Source organism: Myxocyprinus asiaticus, chromosome 12 (genome assembly GCF_019703515.2).
Source record: "Myxocyprinus asiaticus isolate MX2 ecotype Aquarium Trade chromosome 12, UBuf_Myxa_2, whole genome shotgun sequence".
NCBI classification, from domain to species: Eukaryota; Metazoa; Chordata; class Actinopteri; order Cypriniformes; family Catostomidae; genus Myxocyprinus; species Myxocyprinus asiaticus.
In genome coordinates, this window is record NC_059355.1 from 33,148,060 (window position 1) to 33,168,478 (window position 20,419).

The 20,419-nt window shown below is 38.8% G+C and overlaps 1 protein-coding gene across 1 annotated transcript in view; it reads left to right on the plus strand.

Moving 5' to 3' along the window:
• Positions 1 to 20,419, plus strand: part of LOC127449267 (carboxyl-terminal PDZ ligand of neuronal nitric oxide synthase protein-like) — a 167,178-nt gene that overhangs the window by 112,067 nt on the left and 34,692 nt on the right. The window contains exon 8 of the mRNA XM_051712588.1: positions 12,898 to 13,059. Coding sequence (XP_051568548.1) covers positions 12,898 to 13,059 — 162 coding nt within the window. The remainder of the gene's footprint in view (positions 1 to 12,897; positions 13,060 to 20,419) is intronic.

A 20,419-nucleotide genomic window follows, 5' to 3' on the forward strand; every position in this document is an offset into this window, starting at 1 on the left:
AATGTCCATATTTAGAGGTTATGATGATTCTTTTGAAGCCAACTGCCTATGTAGGCTCCAAAACTAGGTATTGGTAGAGAGCTGTAGTCTTTCCATTTTCAGTCTCTTTCTTCCCATCAGGGCAGTAGTGTCCATCTGGATCAAACTGTGCATGTGAAAAGGGGTTCGGAGATGGGATTTTGGGCAATGGCAGTACCAAGAAGCTCTCTCAAGAGCCCTCAGTCCTGTAAATGCTAGATAGTGCCCAAAAGCCTGAATGTCATTCAAAGCAATGGCAATTTCTCTGGATAATTCATGATGACCTGAGTTTAGCCCATGTATCTGTGTAGGAGACAGCTTTGCTTTTGCGCTAGTGCTCAGTTTCAGCAAATCCTCCCCGGTGAATTGCTGTTTGGACCAGATTGGTGTTTACACATTCTTTGAGCAGCTAGAGGATGTTTAATTCCTCTGTACTCTTGCTGGAACTGGGAATGGGGATTTAACAATTCTGATTTCCAATTCCCTTTCACAGTTCCGATTCCATTAACGATTCTTTTAATACATTTGATTCCTAACTATTTTCTAAACAAAAATACTGTCTTTTCATAACAATGTGTCATATAAAGCCTTAAGTACACACAGTAACATTTCTCTGTTAATTTCGAGTTGGACATGACCGATAATTTGTGAGTTTGTGACTGGTTATTGAGTCACATTATCACAAATCAAGATTAAACAACTGTTTTATATATATTCTTCATTCCATCCATTTATTAACATCCTTTTGTTTGTTTTTCCTCTAAACACAATCATTTAATTGGAGCTGAGAGGAGAGACAAAGGAACTGACTTTGAAGGGGAAAGGCTTTCATCTTCAACTTCATTACAACTCTGTAATCAATTTAGATTAATCACCTTAATGTTTGTCTAAAATGAACTCTTAAAAGACTGCCTCGTATCCTGCCTAGAAGAGTTAGAGCATCTTAATAGTGACAAATGTTGTATACAACAGCAAATCTTAAAACAATCTTCCTTTGCGCAGTTCGTAACATCGATAAACTTGTATTCTGGCATACCAACGTATTGTAATGTCAAGAATGAGCTTTGTCAGTGCCTTCTCCAGTTGCCCATGCCAGAGAATGAAAGATAAATGGAGACTGACAGATATAAAGAAATTGAACACGTTATTTTACTATTGTTGTACTAGCCAGACAAAGAGCAGCTTTTGCTCTTTATACAACAAATCAACTAACCACTAGGACAGATATTAAATCATCCCTACCAGGTAACAATGCATGCTTAAATATAGCAAACCATGAATTCATTTCAACCTGGCCTTGTTGAGATGCTAGTCACAGTCTGATAAAGCTTTGGCATTTCACACTCAACGATCTCTCCGAAGTTATGACAAAACCCTTTTGTCTTCTTAATTCATTCAGTCATAAATTTAGATCACATTTCAAAAGGATGCATGATTATTCAATGAATGATTAGTTAATTTGCTTCCATCCATATGCTAATGAGTTACAGTGACATTTAGCATTACTTTGAATGCATGGAAGGCCTTAAAAAAGCCAGCCGTTTTATGGTCCCACTTAATCATCTTTAACGCTGGATATGATATTTAATAACCAAAACCTCTTTTGATTCTCCTAAAGACACGGTGTGTCTGACAACTGTCCCTTCTCAAGATATTTAATGCCAACCTATATTTTAAAAGGTCCTGAATAAACCACCACAGTGCCAAAGGATCCTTTATAAACTTGAAATGCCATGCTTTAAAATGCAGTTATTTGAGATTGTTTGATCTTTTGGGCTATTGTGCTCAATCCTGACGTATCAGTTGAGGAAATCCATTTGGACTTGTTCTAATAGACACACCACTGTTGTCTGGTCTTTTTGAAGTTTATTATTGTCTAGGGTGTGCCAGTACCCTCAGGCAACTTTCAATGGCATAACTACCAGTATGTTCACATGTTGTTGTATCTAGCAACTTTGTTTCAGATATTGTCTGGAGTCAGTCAGGATAGTGACAAAGGCAACGGTGCTCACTTACGTGCATAATGTCACAGCTGTTTAGATCTTTTAGCATTCTATTCCATTCCCCAATGTCATGTTCATGCCCTTTATACAAGAATAGCTCGGGAACATAGGTGTTTATGCTTTTATTTCAACACTAGCCGTAATGTTTAATCCCATAAGGCTAGCCCTTTCTACATATTACACATTTGTTATTTTGTAGCCCTTGTTTATTGCACTGCATATAGCAGGGTGTTACAAGGGAAAACAGTGCCCGTGTGTGTGGTGAACAATGGCTGGTCATGGTGAATGACAGAGAAAGGTGGTGCAATAAAAGCAAGAGGAAGTGTGGGCCACTTCTTTATCGAACAAATCCATCTCGCCTGTTTTCGGTTTCTCTGGTCTGCACCACCACGGCTGTGCAGATGTCTTTAGATTTTCAGATACAGTGCCATTCAAGAGTCTTCGTTCACTTGTGAAAATGCTTTAGTTTTGCATTTTTTATATTATATTATATCAAATTATATTATTTGCATTGCAATTTTAGTGAAAAGTTGGATTGAAAATAAAAAAATTGAGAAAAATAAAGAATTCCATTTTAAAAACCTGCTAGTAGCAAGATTGCTTGAAATTGCTTACTAACCTTATCTGTGTAAAGTCAAATCCAGTATTACAACTTCCTTGTTATGACGACCTAATGCCAGTAAACTCCATAATCTGGTAAATCCTTAATTTAACACATTAAAATTATGTTAGCATGAATAATGTTTACGCTTTACAGCTATACTTTTGAAATAGTGTGATTTTCAAATTTATGGTCTGACCTTATTCACTTCCCATGTTACATATTACAGCCTTACTGTAACTGCAATATTTGCTTTTTTTTTTTTAAACTGCAACATTCCTTTAATGATATTAAAATGGAATGGACTGTTTAAATGTGTTTCAATAGAAAGGACATCTAACTTTCTTTGCAAAGGAGTCAAACATGGTCTACCCCAAAAAAGACCTTAAATAGTGACCTAAAAATAGTGCAGAATATTTAACCTTTCTTATTCATTTTAAGTCATAATATGTCTTTGTTTTTATTCCCAGGTTTAAATTTGAATCCCAGATTTTCAGTCCAAACCTCCAACCCTTTGAATTGTGTTGTATGTCTCTAACACTATCAAGGATAGCTAAAAGAATCCAGTGTAAATAAACTGTATAGAGGTGGCAGCCATCTGCTTAGCAGAACGGTAATGAGGACATATATGTGGCTGCTAGCACATCTCACCCAGTGCAGCTGTGAGAAGAACAGTGCTCTTTACGTTTAGCCTCAAGGGCTTGGGGGTCTCCACTAGGGTACAACCAGCACTTCAGGTATTCAGAAGAGCTGACATATTGCACAGTTACATGAGAGAAATAGTATTATGTGTCTGTTCTATGATTTATAGTGTGCTTTGCACCCAAGCTTGTGCTATTTTCACAGTTCTATTTCATATGCTGCTCAGTGCATTTCAGTGTGTCGTTTTGTGTCTGGAATGTCAACGTAAACTCCTGATTTATATTCAGGTCTTTAAGTTTGTTTCTTGTATAATGAACATGCTGCCCTGTTAGGCCTCTCAATTGTTTTGCCAATTACCAAAAAGACCAGCGCTGTAATTGTGTGCTTGATAAAAGCTTACAATGTAATACTCAGCATATTTTCTTTTTCATGGAAGATGTGCAGACATCCTCAGGCAGCAGTGGAGTTTGTTGCTAAATCTAATCCATTTTGAAATGTGCTTTCTTGCACAATTCATCTATCCCAGACTATCAGATACCTCAGCACATTTTAATTTTACTTTTGTGAGCTAGGCAGTATTTTGATGTTTAGATGTTTATTTGGACATTTTTCTAAGAGATTATTCCTCAGGATTACATTGGGATGGCTCTTAGTATTGGTGTGCTTATCTAAATTCTACTTTCCACAAACTTTTCAGTGATGACTTTGACTTGTTGGTATCGTAGTAGTCTCCGCTTCAGACAACATGTAACAGTTTGGTCTCTGACTGTCTGGTGCACGATGCACACAAAATTGGCAAGTGCTAGCTGAAAATTGCCCGTTTCAATCTGATTGCCAGGAAAGAAAAAAGTTGCATTGCCAAGGTACCAGTTTGTTACAATGAGCGGTTTTGAAAGAACTTATCACTGGATTTGCTAGAGTTCCAGGTCAATTGCATCAAATTGTGAAAAGATTCTCAGTGTTTTGTTTGATGTGCTTAGTAGCAACTTCAAGTCCATCTGAGAAATAATCTGTACTTATTACTTTAATATGGATAGAAATTTATATGAGGAGGTCTACACACATTTCTGCTGTTCTTTTCAGTATTTTCTGTTTACACTTTAATTAGAATTTGAAGTTTATGTTGAGGTAAAGCTGAAATATACTCTACGTAAGTACTTGAAAGCCATTACATCTAGCAACACATACTTAATTTTGTGCATTGTTGTGTTCCAGTGTATGTCAGACCAGAATTCATAACAAAACGCAAGTATGCATTGCAGTCTCAACGTTGCAGCAAGGGGCGCTATAAAGGACATTAGTGTTAACCTTTTGTTTCTACTTTGAGTTTTCTCTTTTTAAGTCTATTCTGTCATGGAGAAGCAACAGTCTGAGAATATTGCTGATTAAGTAAATTAAAGTCAATATATTTATAGCAATTTACCTAAATAATAACATATCCAGTTTAATGTTACAGACCTTTGAACGTCACTATCACACACTTGAGTACTGAGGTTTGTAACCATCACAGTAACGCAAGAACACACAATAAACATGTTCAGCCAGACCGCTCGTTGTCCATACCTTAGCCAGTTGCTCGCATTTGTGTACGTGTATTTGTGTAAAGTAAGTTTCTGGCCATGGAGGTCAAACACTCCCTTCCTGTCTAAATGGGTGGTTCTTGGGCAGAATAAAATGCAAAGTGGTCCAGACTTCATGCCAATAGTCAGAAGTCTGTCTGCAAAAGACTAGTGTTTTACAGAGTATGAATGAGATGTAGTGTAAATATCACAGATGCTTTTTTCGAGTTTGTTTGGAGTACCTGCCCTAGTTGTAAGACCTTAATATTGAGTCAAAAAAGAATCTGTAGCCACTGTAATAATGGCTAACCTTGAGCTCAATCTCTGGTTAATCTTTAATTCTCTTCCTCGTCCTCTCTGTAGTTATTATTCACCACCTTGAGACCTGAATAATTGAATAGGCTGAACCAAAAAACAAAATAGCTGTTGATGTGGAAATGTCTTGTAGAAAATACATGTAGCCTGTTAAATGGCCTCAGAAAATGTAGAGCTGCATGGAAGCAGGTTATTTGTACATCCAATAACCAGTGACCAACAGTGATTTAATTCCACAGGCATGCAGTAATGCAATGAATAAAGTGGAATTGTTGCAGTTTTTCCCCACTCCCTGTTGATCTATTCTTATTTATTTCTATTTCATTGTGTCTACAAAGTTTAATTTCACTCTTTCTCTGAGTTTACTCTGTCATACTTCTGGTTAGGGACAGGCACAATTGAGTGTTGTCATTGCAATGAGTCTTGTTTGCTCTTAATATGACATACTGGTGGGACTTGCTGTTTTGTTCAGGCACAAAATCTAGATGTTCTACTGTATAACATTGTTTGTTGTGGTGCAGGAAGACCCTGAGTTGTCTAAGAGAGAGGCACAATAATCCAACGTGTCTGTCCACTAGTGTGGAAGAAATGAACTCAATACTGCCCAAAATGTCAAAGCTCTTCCACTGTGGGGGTGTATACATTTGAAGTCAAAAGTTTATATACACTTAGGTTGAAGTCATTAAAACTCATTTTCTAACCACTTTAAACAGCTTAGAAAATTCCAGAAAATGATGTCAAGCCTTTAGGCAATTAGGCTAATTTGAGTCAATTGGAGGTGCACCTGTGGATGTATTTTAAGGCCTTCAATCTCAGTGCCTCTTTGCTTGACGTCATGGGAAAATCAAAAGAAATCAGCCAAGACCTCAGAAAGGTAGCACATTCATCTGTACAAAAAAATAGTACACAAGTATAAACACCATGGGGCTGTGCAGCCATCATACTGCTCAGGAAGGAGATGCATTCTGTCTCCTAGAGATGAATGTAGTTTGGTGCGAAAGTGTAAATCAATCCCAGAACAACAGCAAAGGACCTTGTGAAGATGCTGGAGGAAACAGGTAGACAAGTATCTATATCCTCAGTAAAACGAGTTCTATATCGACATAACCTGAAAGGCTGCTCAGCAAGGAAGAAGCCACTGCTCCAAAACCGTCATAAAAAAAAAAAATAAAAGCCAGACTACAGTTTGCAAGTGTACATGGGGACAAAGATCTTACTTGTCCTCTGGTCTGATGAAACAAAAATTGAACTGTTTGGCCATAATGACCATCATTATGTTTGAAGGAAAAAGGGTGAGGCTTGCAAGCCGAAGAACACCATCCCAACCGTGAAGCATGGGGGTGGCAGGATCATGTTGTGGGAGTGCTTTGCTGCAGGAGGGACTGGTGCACTTCACAAAATAGATGGCATCATGAGGAAGGAAAATTATGTGGATATATTGAAGCAACATCTCAAGACATCAGCCAGGAAGTTAAAGCTTGGTCGCAAATGGGTCTTCCTAATGACCCCAAGCATACCTCCAAAGTTGCGACAAAATGGCTTAAGGACAACAAAGTCAAGGTATTGGAGTGGTCAACACAAAGCCCTGACCTCAATCCGATAGAAAATTTGTGGGCAGAACTGAAAAAGCATGTGTGAGCAAGGAGGCCTACAAACGTGACTCAGTTTGACTCAGCGACACCAGTTCTGTCTGGAGGAATGGGCAAAAAATCCAGCAACTTATTGTGAGAGGCTTGTGGAAGGCTACCCAAAACATTTGACCCAAGTTAAACAATTTAAAGGCAATGCTACCAAATAAATAACAAATCGATCCCGCTCCAGAGTACAGGCCTCAGTGTAACGCTCATTCCTTTGACAATAAACGCGAGTCCGACCATCACCCCTGGTGAGACTCGTCAGTGAAGACCAGTCCTGTCTGGTCCAGCGAAGGTGGGTTTGTGCCCATAGGCAACGATGTTGCCGGTGATGTCTGGTAAGGACCTGCATTACAACAGGCCTACAAGCCCTCAGTCCAGCCTCTCTCAGCCTATTGTGGACAGTATGAGCACTGATGGAGGGATTGTGCGTTCCTGGTGTAACTCGGGCAGTTGTTGTTGCCATCCTGTACCTGTCCCGCAGGTGTGATATTCGGATGTACCGATCCTGTGCAGATGTTGTTACATGTGGTCTGCCACTGCGAGGATTTATCAGCTGTCCTTCCTGTCTCCTTGTAGCGCTGTCTTAGGTGTCTCACAGTACGGACATTGCAATTTATTGCCCTGGCCACATCAGCAGTCCTCATGCCTCCATGCAGCATGATTAAGGCACATTCACGCAGATGAGCAGGGACCCTGGGCATCTTTCTTTTGGTGTTTTTCAGAGTCAGTAGAAAGGTCTCTTAGTATCCTATGTTTTTATAACTGTGACCTTAATTGCTTACCGTCTGTAAGCTGTTAGTGTCTTAACGACTGTGCCACAGGTGCATGTTCATTAATTGTTTATGGTTCATTGAACAAGCATGGAAAACATTGTTTAAACCCTTTACAATAAAGATCTGTAAAGTTATTTGGATTTTTACAAAATGATCTTTAAAATACAGTGTCCTGAAAAAGGGATGTTTCTTTTTTTGCTGAGTTTATTTGGCTATGGTGTATGTAAACTTCTGACTTCAGCTGTATGTAAAATGTACGGCAGTGTGGTTTTCTTCTTACCTATGGTCTATGATTGCTTTCAAACCACAGTCAATAAAGTCATCTTTATGCACAATTACTATTGGGAAAAATGCAAACTTCTGAATGCCTAATGTTTATATTCAGTCTCATTGTAATGCACTTTAAATCTGCCAAAACCTCGCCACATGCAGACTGTGAAAGCTTGCAAACTCCATTTGAAATCTGAATTAAAAACAGTGATATGTAGCAATTTGATTGAAGAAATGAATCCACCAAAAACTCCACCACTACTGTATGTGCATTTTTTGAAATGCTTATGACAGACACCACTGCTTTCACCTCACAATGTTTGGCAGCCCCCCAGTATATTTTGCCTATTATTTGCTTAAAGTTGAGCATTTCTCAACTTTCTGACTCTTTCACCACTTGCTCCAATAGAGAATGAATTGAAAACTTGTACTCAGCTCCACTCACTCCACGCCGGTAGAGACATACAGTAAAAGTCCATGTTCATGCATAGCTGACAAATACAGCTCCAGCTTTAGGGAGTAGAGTCTGTGGAGTATGGCTGACCACTCCATATTCCATCTCATTGCCCTCTTTCTGCCACTGCCATAGCCCCATATTTCACCCAGTCCAAAGTCCTGCATGGCACATGCATCCTTGGATAATTATGATACAACAAATGTAGCGCCACAGTCTTTTTAATGCCTGCTGCAAATTAAGCTAATTACGTTTTTGTCTGCCACAGTTAACTGATATCACTCAATAAAACAGTACTTCCCTTGATATCTTTAACAGATGTAAACAGATGCAAGAAATGTCTAAGTCATGTTTTACCCCAAATTCCAAAATAATAATAATAATAATAATAATAATAATAATGTTTTGTAGAATAAATAGTAAAAAAATATGTGTTTGGACTGGATGCGAATTATGTCTGTTCTGGATGATTTTCATTTCTGTATGCAGTAAAAACTGCATGGGAATTTAGGGAGTAAAGTGCTTGTAGTTAATTGTCATAATTATGTCCTAGTAATGTCACAGTGCAAAACCTTGATGGTTCTAAGATAGGCTTCATTTTCTTCATGCAAAATATAATTTCTTACTACCATTCCTTTTAGTTTTGGAGTGAAATAACCAGACATTTTTTTTTTCTGAGATTCATCCATAAAGCTATTTAGACCAAAAAAACATAGCACACGTCGTAGAAATGTTGAATCTTACTTGAATCCTGCACTGCTATCATAGTTTCCCAGTATATTACAACTTGGAATCCACCAAGAGGTGGACGGCGTCCTGTCCCACATGAAATACTGACTCAGTCCAGAGATCTTGTGTCCTACCAAATGCACTGATACATTCAACTGTTCGTAGACCCAGGGTCTCACATATTATACTCTTTTTATAGAAATAACTCAGACAGGCTCCAGTTTTTCCTTTCATTTCCTTTAATGGTTTACGGCTGGGAGGTCCCAATCAGATGCAGCAGAGAGAGACTCAACTCAACAAAGTTTAAACATAAGCTTATATACTTTACGTTACATTGCATTATCACATCCCGCAATACTTTTAACTCCATTCCGATTGATCAAGATCTTAGTGCAAAACTAAGAAGTCTTTGTTTCACGCAGATAACTTAAGGGGAAAGTTTCTGTCTGAGTCATAAGCATTAAAATGTTAGTATACAAAAACAGCTGCCACCACAAGACAAATAACAAATACATCATTATCAAGGCCTCTTGACAACTCTGACTCTATAGTTATCTGGGCTTTTGTATGTGTCACTGACTGTATTACTCATCAGGGTTCCGGAAGTGTTTGTTGAGCTGTGAGACAGTACAGTTTGAAGTCTGTAAAATGTATTCTTTAATGAATCATTAATTAAGAATATTTTAATTAAGAAAATATTCATTAATTGCATCACAACTGCTTACTGTGGCCTTATTTGGTTTTCAGAGACTTGTTTAACATGCAGCGTTCTCAATCCAGACACTCGTAGCATTGATTATTTTATCTGTGATTTATTGTGTTGATATGTTTGCCTCAAACAAAGTATAAAAGTTCTTAATCATAAAAGTCATTCTCAGCTTCAATTTTTGTTTAATTTACATCAGAAGATGAGCTCAAAAGTAACCGTTTCCCCAGACGTACTATGCAGATTTTTTTAAGCAATGAATTCAGTTGATGTCACCAGGATCTCTGGCTGAGGTAGTTTCACTGTGAGAGCAGGTGTTGTTTACAATGTGCCATTCTGCTGCACTGCCCAAATAAACAGCTGTCAGGTTGAAGGCACACACAGAAGACAAGCCTCATCAGCAAACCCAAACCACTCACCCATGTTTGCGCAGACAACATGTAAGAAATTAAAATATGAGAAGCAGTGGTGAGCCTCTGGTACATCGTTTTCCCCAATATACTGCTCACAATCGTGTTTGAGCCTGGATGCATGGTTTTCTGGAAACATAGGAGTCATTTAACGTACATTGATCATGAACAGTTAACAGGTTAATTATGATGTTTCTGTGCCACTAGCAGTACAAAATGTAATTGCAAAAATAATGATTGTTTCCAAAAAGGTTTCCCAAACACTTCTTCCACCCCACCCCTCCCCCTTTTTTCCACTGGTTGGACAAATAGGAAGTCCCGCTTAGTAATAGACCAATATATCGGCCAGGTCAATTTATTTGCCGATATTTGGGCATTTTAAATGTTCAGCAATGGACCATAATCATCATCTTGTTACATGGAACCTAGTGCAAGTTCTCAAATCTTTTGTGGAAAGTGCACATGTTCTGTTTGTTTGTTTGTTTGTTTGTTGATTTAAATATGGTCTCAAATAAGTTTTACATGTTGTCTGCATATGATTTTCTGTCCTTAAATTGTGTAATGTAGGAGAGACCAGGGCTAGTTGTCACACCTTTAACTCCAGTGAATTTTTGTCAAGGAATTTATTTTTTAAAGTCAATTTCTATATAGCCACATACCTTGAAGTCTTGGTGACAAACTTTACAGTTTGTTGAACAAACGTTGACCTTTTGTGACAGCATGCCTCAGTTGCTGGGAATGTTGTCACACTGTATGGGGCAAGTTGTTACAATGGAACTTGCCACTAAACTAGTGGCATAGGTTTCATATGAACATTGTGGGGTGATGGGGGAACATGTCCCTACTATCACAACCGCCAAAACAACATCTACAGGCTCTGTTTTGGAGACCGTTCTTGGTGCAGCAACTGTACGCTGTCTCTTATGCAATTGCAATTTTCATGCCAGCACAAGTGGGCATAGGGGCCTTTAAATATACTGTACGCTTGCATTAAGCAACCTGTTATAGGTTTTTCAAAAAAATGTAAAAAGTTAAACAATTAAGAAGCACAAAACTTTTCAGTAAACAACTGAAATGGAAAGGGTAATGTACAAAATTTCAAAACCTTGTAATACATGTAATACACTTATTATTTTTAATACATGTGGCAACCTGCCCAGGTAAAAACTTGACAATATGCCCTGAAGTGGCTTTAATGAAAAATATCTTTGTCCTAAGAACTCGTTTAAATCTTTTGGTAAAAATCTGTTTTCATAATATATTTGACCTTTGCCTAATGGTTTGATTGTGTTCACTTGTTTACCCAAGAACTATAACAAAAATATGATGATAATTGAATTTGGAGGCTAAAATTCACAAAAATATTTCAAATTTAAGATGGTTTTAAACTATATGTTTATAACCCACATATAATACCACTGCTAGAAAGAAAAAAATTGAGCAATAGGGCTGTTGACTCCAAATGTTATTGTTAATGATCCCAGTCATGCCTATATCAGCATTATATCGGCCACCTTACTGTCCAGTTATCGGTTTCGGCATCAGGCATTAAAAAAACTACATATGTCGACCAGTAGTCCGATCCCAAACTCACACCAGTGGTTGAACCAAAGGCTGGCTTTTCCGACTGCACAGATGGCACAATTTAAATGATAAACTTTCAGATTAAAGTAGCCAGCAGTTTCGATTTCAAATAACAGTGCTCTGGTATGGTGTAGCTAGCCTTTCAATCAGCGATTCTGCACCAGGCAATGCCAGAATATTTCAAAAGGCACTTTGCAGCACATCAATCTCAGGCAAAATTAGTCTTATCTCTGTCTGCTGCTGCCGAGGCTTTCATACTCTCTCTCTCATTCTGTACGTGGGAGGTCAATATCTGACAGCTCGCATTAACATATTTTCATCCCGACCAGGGTATAAATTAGTTGGCCGAGTAGGGTAAAGCTAACAGTTTGTCACAGTTGACTGCCTCCCACCCCTCTGTGCTCTGTTTGGTTGCACCACAGCTGCACATACTGCAAGTGCTACTGTAATTCAAATCTAAATCTCAGCATGGGCTGACCAAGAGACATCAGATTGATCAGAGTTGGTCCTGGCTGTGGGTGTTTTCCTAATAGCAAGCAAGTCAGGGAGGATGCAGTTGTTTTCAGAATATTGCTTTGTGTTAACAACATGAGACTTTGTCATGGACTAATGTCTGCAAAATGTCTTTTTTTTATTTTATTTTTTTTAACTCCTTGATAAAGGCTTTTGCTTCAATAAGGAACACAAGATTCAAGTCCAAATCAGTTCTATTGTCTGAAATTTTAGTGAAATTTAATGCAGTTACTACTTATTTTAAAGGCATAGTTCATCTAGAAATGAAAAATTCTCTCATCATGTACTCACCTGCCAAAGAACACAAATGGAGATGTTAGGAAGAATGTTAGCCTCAGTCACCTTTCACTTTCATCGTATAGACAAATAGTGTAATGAAAATGAATGGTGACTGAGACAAACATTCTGCCAAACATCTCCGTTTGTGTTCCACTTAAGAAAGAAAGTCAGAGGTTTGGAATGACAACAAGGATAATCTAGGATATTTAGTCCAGTATCATTTTTAATTGCCCCAAATTGTCTGCATTCTTAATCTCTCTGCATATATTGCTACTATACAGGTGCAAATGGATTATCAAAGTGATGTTTGATGTCTTTAATGTGAATATGTAGATTTATTACAAATCTTGATAAAACAACTGCTCTTTGTCTCCCTCTTTCTCTCTCCCTCTCTCTTTCTTCAGCCCTCTGAGGAGCCCAACATCCTGCTTGCTTCCCCAAAGTTGCTTCTTCCATCGGACAGTCAACTCCCGGCCAGCACGCCTCTGTCAGTGCACCACCAGCTCCAGCTGCTCCAGCAGCAGCTCACTCAACAGCAGCAGCAGACTCAGGTCGTTGTGGCCCAGGTGAGATGAAGTCATACTGCACTTTTAATAGACATTTAACGGGCTTGTAGGGATGGGATTTAGTGTGCTGCTGTAATAGCGTGACACTGTGTTTGAGTACTGATGTTTACTCTTTGCCATAACAAAGTATCACCATAAACCCTTAAACAACCGTAAAAATTATGATTTAAACAACTTTACAGCTCAAATAATACTCAAGTTTTAACAGAAGTGCTTTTATAAAATTGTAAGCTTCCCATTTCTGCCTTTTTAAAACCTAAAAAAAAAATGGCACTATTCACTTCCATTGCAAGTGCCTCACTGTAAACTAAGTTTTTTATTTTTTACAAGAAAAGGAGGGACGACTGAAAATTATTGTCAATTGAGCTTAACTTGTATTGAACCCAGAATGTTACTTTTAAAGGAATAGTTCACCCAAAATTATAATTCTCTCTTCATTTACTCACCCTTATTTTGGCTCAAACTCATATGACTTTCTTCCACGAAACACAAAGAAAGATATTTTAATGAAGATATGATGTCTGTTTGTCCATACAATGCAAGTGAATGGTGACCAAATTATTAAGCTCCAAAAAGGACATAAAGGCAGAATAAAGTTAATCCATAAGACTCCAGTGGCTAAATCCATGTCTTCTGAAGCGATCTAATCGATTTTGGGTGAGAACAGACCATCACTGATCACACACATCACTCTTTTTTCCACTATAAATCTTGACATCAGCAATCTCCTTGGCGATCATGATTTCAAGTTCGATTACACTTCCTAGCACCATCGATCGCTCGGTGCATGCGTCAAACACTAGAAAGACTTGTTCTGAACCATAGCCACATAGTCCAGCATTAGAGCCTCGAACAAACAGCCGAAGGTTTTGTTCGTCTTGACCGTTTTCATTCTTTCAGGCAGTAGACTGGTTTATTTGTTCAGCCATCGAGTGTCTGCAGTTAGCTTGTTTAGCCAAAGCTCTACACCAAGGGTTTGGCAAGTGGACAAAGCAGTTGTTTTTCATATAGGCATAATGCTCATCCAAAGGCCACACCCTTTCTTAAGACTGAGCAAAGTGCTCCTCTCAGGTTTGAGAAAAGTGTTACTAAGGGTGGGATTTTTTTCCAAACTCTTTTGATGTGCATCTTTGTTGGGTAAGCGTGTCTCTGTGTTGCTTTGAGGTGGATTGGAGATAGTCAGGGTGTCCAACCTGTCAGTACTTTGAAAAGCAAAGCCTGCCAGCACAAAACAGATCCTGATTTGCAAAACAAATCAAAGAGAAACAAGCTCCGACTGCTGTGTGATGTCTCCAGTAACTGAAGAAGAAGAGAAGCTTTAAAGCCCTCTAACAAAGGAGTGTAAGCAAGTCAGTTGTCGCTTATTAATTTATTTCTTCATTTGTTTTGCACTGGCCTTATTCCTTAGGGAAAATGATAGGCAGATGAAATGATATGCAAGCCTGTTTTTTTTTGTTGTTTTTTTTGGTGCTGGTTCTGCTAGAGGCTGGAGCTTGTTTTGTGGGGAAACACACCTTCGAAACAGTTAAATGGATGAATCTACATGTTTTTGTGTGTGTGTGTGTGTTTATTCCACTTATGGGCTGGAGTTTGTTTTATAGACTATTTTTTGCTGTGTAATTCTGTCTCACAAAATTTGTACAGAAGCACCGGACTTGAGCAATCCAAAGGCAAAGTTGTCATGGGGGATCTCGTAGGCATACATGGACTGTTTGAGTTTAGAGGGATGGACGGCGGTTGGTGCTGTCGTGCGCTTAATGCACACGTTTTTCTTTTTTCTGTTTGTTTGGTTCGGGGTTTGTTTGTTGCACTAATGGGGAATGTGGTCTTTATCATTTTTATTTTTGACACAATCTATTTTTTCTCATATGTTAAAATGTCAAATGTTAATATGAGTGGATTGTCTCTCTCCACATGGAATGTGAATGGGTTGGGGCACCCCATGAAAAGGAAGGTTATTTCTTTTCTGAAACATAAGAAATATGATATAGTGTTTCTTCAAGAAACACATCTTTCCCCGCAGGAAACTGAAACATTTGGGAAGATATGGGGTGGACATATTTTCTTTAGTGCTGGCTCAAGTAAGAGCAGGGGAGTCATTACACTGATAAGTAATCATCTACAATTCAAATGTCTCAAACAGATTAAAAATAAATTAGGAAGAGTCTTTATTGTTTTAGCAGAAATTCAGGGGCAAAGGTTGAATTTGGCTAATATTTACGCACCTAATGCTGATGATCAGGGCTTTTTTATAGATCTTGAAGGGATGTTGCAAACCGCTGTCACCCATCATGATATAACATTGGGAGGAGACTTTAATCTTTTGATGGACTCAGTCCTTGATCATAGTGAAGCAAAAGTGTGCAAGTCCCCTAGAATGACATTGATGCTTCACAAGATGTGTAAAAATCTTGGTCTTACAGATATTTGGAGACTTTTGAACCCATCTGGTAGGGACTATAAAACATTTTCTAGAATGGATTTTTTTTTATATATATATAAGTCCCTCATTTCATCTGTTGTTGATTGCTCAATTGGAAACATCTTAGTCTCAGATCACGCCCTAGTGAGTTTAGAGGTGTTGCCACATACGGAGAAAAACATAACAAATGTTAAAGGCTGAAATCAATGTTTATATGGAGACCAACTGGTCCTCAGTATCATCTGCGGGTAAAGTTATGACTTCTCTTATACATATAGATCAGGTGGGGTTTATTCGGGGCCATAGCTCTTCTGATAACATTAGGAGTTTCATCAATATCATGTGGTCAGTGGCGAATGATCAGACTCCGGTCGCTGCTGTCTCGCTTGATGCCGAAAAGGCATTTGATATGGTAGGATGGGATTATCTTTTTAAGATTTTGGCAATATACGGTTTCGGGAATACTTTTATTGGATGGATTAAGTTACTTTATAGACACACGGTAGTGGCGGTACAAACAAATGGATTAATTTCAGATTATTTTACTCTGGAAAGCTTTCACCATTATTGTTCTGTCTTGCCCTGGAACCATTAGCAGTCGCGATAAGAAAGGAGGACAATTTTCCAGGGGTGGTGGTGGGAGGTATGGCGCATAAGCTTTTACTTTATGCAGGTGATATTTTATTATTCGTCCCTGACCCTACTAGATCTATGCCTTGCCTCCACAGAATTATGAATTCCTTTTCTAAGTTCTCAGGATACAGAGTCAATTGGTCTAAATCCGAAGCTTTGGCTCTGACAGCATACTGCCCAGTAACGGCTTTCCAGCCAGGCGCCTTCCAGTGGCCCAAACAGGGCATCAAGTATTTGGAGTTAATTTTGACTTCTTAATAAAAAGGTTTCCGAGTGATGTGAGCAGTTGGGCTTCATTACATTTATCTATGATTGAGAAGGTTAATGTTTTTTGTTTTTTTTTCTCCCAATTTGGAGTGCCCAGTTCCCAATGTGCTCTAAGTCCTGGTGGTGGCGTAGTGACTCGCCTCAATCTGGGTGGCGGAGGATGAATCTCAGCTGCCTCCGCGTCTGAGACAGTCAATCCACACATCTTATCACGTGACTTGTTGAGCACGTTACTGCGGAGATATAGCACGTGTAGAGGCTTCACGCCATCCACCGCGGCATCCACGCACAACTCACCACGCACCCCACCATGAGCAAACCACATTATAGCGATCACGAGGAGGTTATCCCGTGTGACTCTACCCTCCCTAGCAACCGGGCCAATTTGGTTGCTTAGGAGACCCAGCTGGAGTCTCTTAGCACACAGGAAGGTTAATGTTATTAAAATTAATTGTATTCCAAAATTCAACTACCTACTACAGTCTCTCCTCATTGAAGTTCCCCTCTTTTATTTAAACAATTTGATATTATAGCTAAATCCTTTATCTGGAATGGTAAACGTCCTCAGATGCATTTTAACCAGTTACACAGGCCAATGGACAAAGGTGGGTTAGGTCTCCCCAAGATTTTGTTTTACTATTATGCTTTTGGTCTCAGACATTTTGCACATTGTTTGCTTCCACCTGAGAGAGCTCCTCTGGCTCTTTATTGAACAGGAGGTCCTTGCTCCTATCTTGCCATTGCAAAGTCTTTCTACTAAGCTGCCCAGAGAAGTAAAGACACATCCCGTTATCTCGCACATGCATTTAGTGTGGACAAAAGTTTCTCGTGTGTTCAATTCAGACATTTATCTGAACGTTGCCGCAAGTATTTGGTTAAACCCGAGATTGTGCATTAACAAGTCCCCTTTCTGCTGGACAAAATGGATGGGGAAGGGTGTTACTACGCTGGGTGATCTGTATGAAAATGGAGCGTTGAGATCCTTTGAAAATATTATACAGCGGTTTGGGATTCCCAGATCTCAATTCTTCAGGTACTTACAGCATCAATGGGATGTCTAAGGGCAATTCAGAAGTGAAATATTTCATGCCATTTTTATGTGCAGTTTGTGAGCTTTAAGCAGCAGCAGTGGAATACAGTCATAAATAAAAAAATAAAAAATGACTGCAGTGGAATTTGGTTAAAAAAAATGAGAATTGGATTGTAAGGAAAGAACATGAATCACACAAATTAACTTTTAGAACATTGTAGGTTATGTAGGGTGAAAGTATTTTTTTTTTTTTTAAGATCCAAATGTTATGAAACTTCCTTTTAAATATCTTTACTTTAGCAGTAGTTTTTGAATCAGTTTTCCATAATTATTTTTTTTTTTGCATATTTGGATTTATATTATCTATTTACTGTATATTATATTATAAAGTTCTGAGAATGTTGTGTTGTAAATTTTGACTCACATTGCCAAACCGTCAGCTGTTGTTTGATAAACTGAAACATTTCTGGTTAATTTATGACAAGTCAAGCTAGGGTTACTGCCAACAATTATTGCAGATCATCCATATATATCACCGTTTGTTTTTTTATCTTTCATCCCTAATTGCGGAGTTCTTTTTTTTTGCATTGCATTGCATTGCATTGCAAACTCAAAAATGTTGGTTATTTGTTATTCGTTTGTTGTTTTGTTTTGTTGACCAACAATAGTGAAATACTACTGTTTTTTTATTTTTTAATGCCTTTAAAGAAGACCTATTATGCCCCTTTTTACAAGATGTAATATAAGTCTCAGGTGCCCCCAGAATGTGTCTGTGAAGTTTCAGCTCAAAATACCCCACGGATCATTTATTATACCATGTTGTAAATGCCTCTTTTTGGGTGGAATCAAAAACACGCTGTTTTCGTGTGTCTCTTTAAATGCAAATGAGCTGCTGCTCCCTTACCCTTTCCAGAAGAGGGCTGTGCCTTTACAGCTCGTGCTTCGGATACTATAGCAACAACAAATCAGAACCAATATGACTGACACCGTAAATACCGGAGTTCAGCCATATATGTATGAGCAACCGTAAACGACGCAAAACATAGGCATTTTGAGTTTGTGATAGTGCTTCTTATGTAGAAAATCACTTCCTGCCTTCCATCTGCATTTCACGCCACAGCAACACAGTGACGTGACGTCATGTGCAAACAAGCTATAATGACATAGCTCTGGTCTCCATGAATGCAATCAGAGACAATGGTATCTTTAGCTGCATTAGCCATGGAATCAGCTAACAAGCACATTCGGAAAGGCGATTTGCAAACATTCACAAAATATAAAGTGCGATACTTACATCTTCAGGATATAAAGCTGATTCATGCTTGAGAGTAAAAAAAATTGAAAATCCTGCTTATATTGACCCTCATTCACAAAGCAGTCCGGTATAAAATGATTTGCACAAACATACACAAATTTTGGTATGTTTTGGGGAACATTTTCTTCAAAAACAAAACTTGTCCACTGCGTCTTCAGTGTCTCTGATGCCGGGAGTACATGAAGACTCTTATGTTCACTTTTACAGCCAACAACAGAACACTTATGATGCTTACGAAGTTGAGACATTATTTTTCTCACTGTAGCTGCTCCAGTGAGGAAAAAAATGGCGGACTGTGTGTCGATCACTCAGGGGAGGATCTATGATAATAGGGTGGAGTCCATCACCAGTCGTGGGCGTGGCCTGCTCTAAAGTAACGTATAGAGCGGATACGAAAACCAGTAATTTTGAGACACTGTTTTTGATTAATAGAAATATAAGAAAGAGGAGTGGGTGGACTTTTAACATTGTAGGGTGGTTGTGTACACACACTGCTGACTCACATTTATGTTCAAACACCATGTAAAAGTGAATTTTGCATAATAGGTCCCCTTTAAGGAAGCATGATCATCAAATCATGTTGGGCACAAACTTTTGCTCTGACTTGACTGATAAATGTTCCCCACTCAGAATGAGATATAAAACAGTGGCACTATGAAATATGAGGCTTGTATACATTCACATGCCTACCATGATCTTTTGTCATGCTAAGCAGCTCTTTTCCCAATGACAGTCACTCTCTGTCAGAAAAGACACCCACCCACACACACATACAAACCTGTACACTCAAAAATTTATGCAAGGCAGCTGAATCTTAACTAAGCTTTCAGTCCACATTTACAGTATGGTAATTGTTTTCCTCAATTTTTCACTCTACTCCCTGCCGGCCTGCTCTTGATGGCTCATTGGCTTTGTCTGGGGAATGTGTTGTTCTTAAGGGCGAGCAGCACGAGCAGGCACACTTTTTAAGCATGGTCGTAAATCACCCAGGACCCTCAGAGGGAGGCCACTGTGCCTTTGGGAACACACAGACACTTAGATGGTGCTCAGGATAAGTCACTGAAGGAAATGGACTCACCCGGCTATCACTGGATAGAATTTTAGGAGTCCTGAAGGACACCGAAGGACATCCTAATCGCTTATGAAATCTTTATAGATGGTCGTTTGTCATTGGAAGGACGTACCCAACAGTATTTAATAACACGGTGTGCAGCAGACTGCCTTTGGTGTATTTTTGTGGCTTCTTTTATGATGGGAACATTTGGGAATGGACTGCATGACTGTGTGCTAAACAGATCCCAGAGCCCTAATTGCACACCCACATATTTGTTTGTAAAAACATAAGCAAAAATTTTCATGCAGAAATCATAATTTATCGTTAAGTTCGCATCTTCATTTATTTTAAATTTAGAATGGAATTTTGAAATTATAAAATAACTAATAAATAATTGACCCTACAATACTAGCTTTTTAATGTGCATCCCGCCATCCAGATGCACACCTCTGGAAAACACAGTTGCATGGGCTCCTCTCGTGGACCCGGTGCAACCACCCACTCTGTTGGTGAGGTTCCCTCCAGCTGTCGCCTCTCTTGCTGACTCCTAGTGAACATTGGGACCTTCTCCCCGGCATCTCTAGCATGCGCTGCCTCTGCAAGCTTCACTGCCTCGATCAGCTCTGCAACATTTTCTGG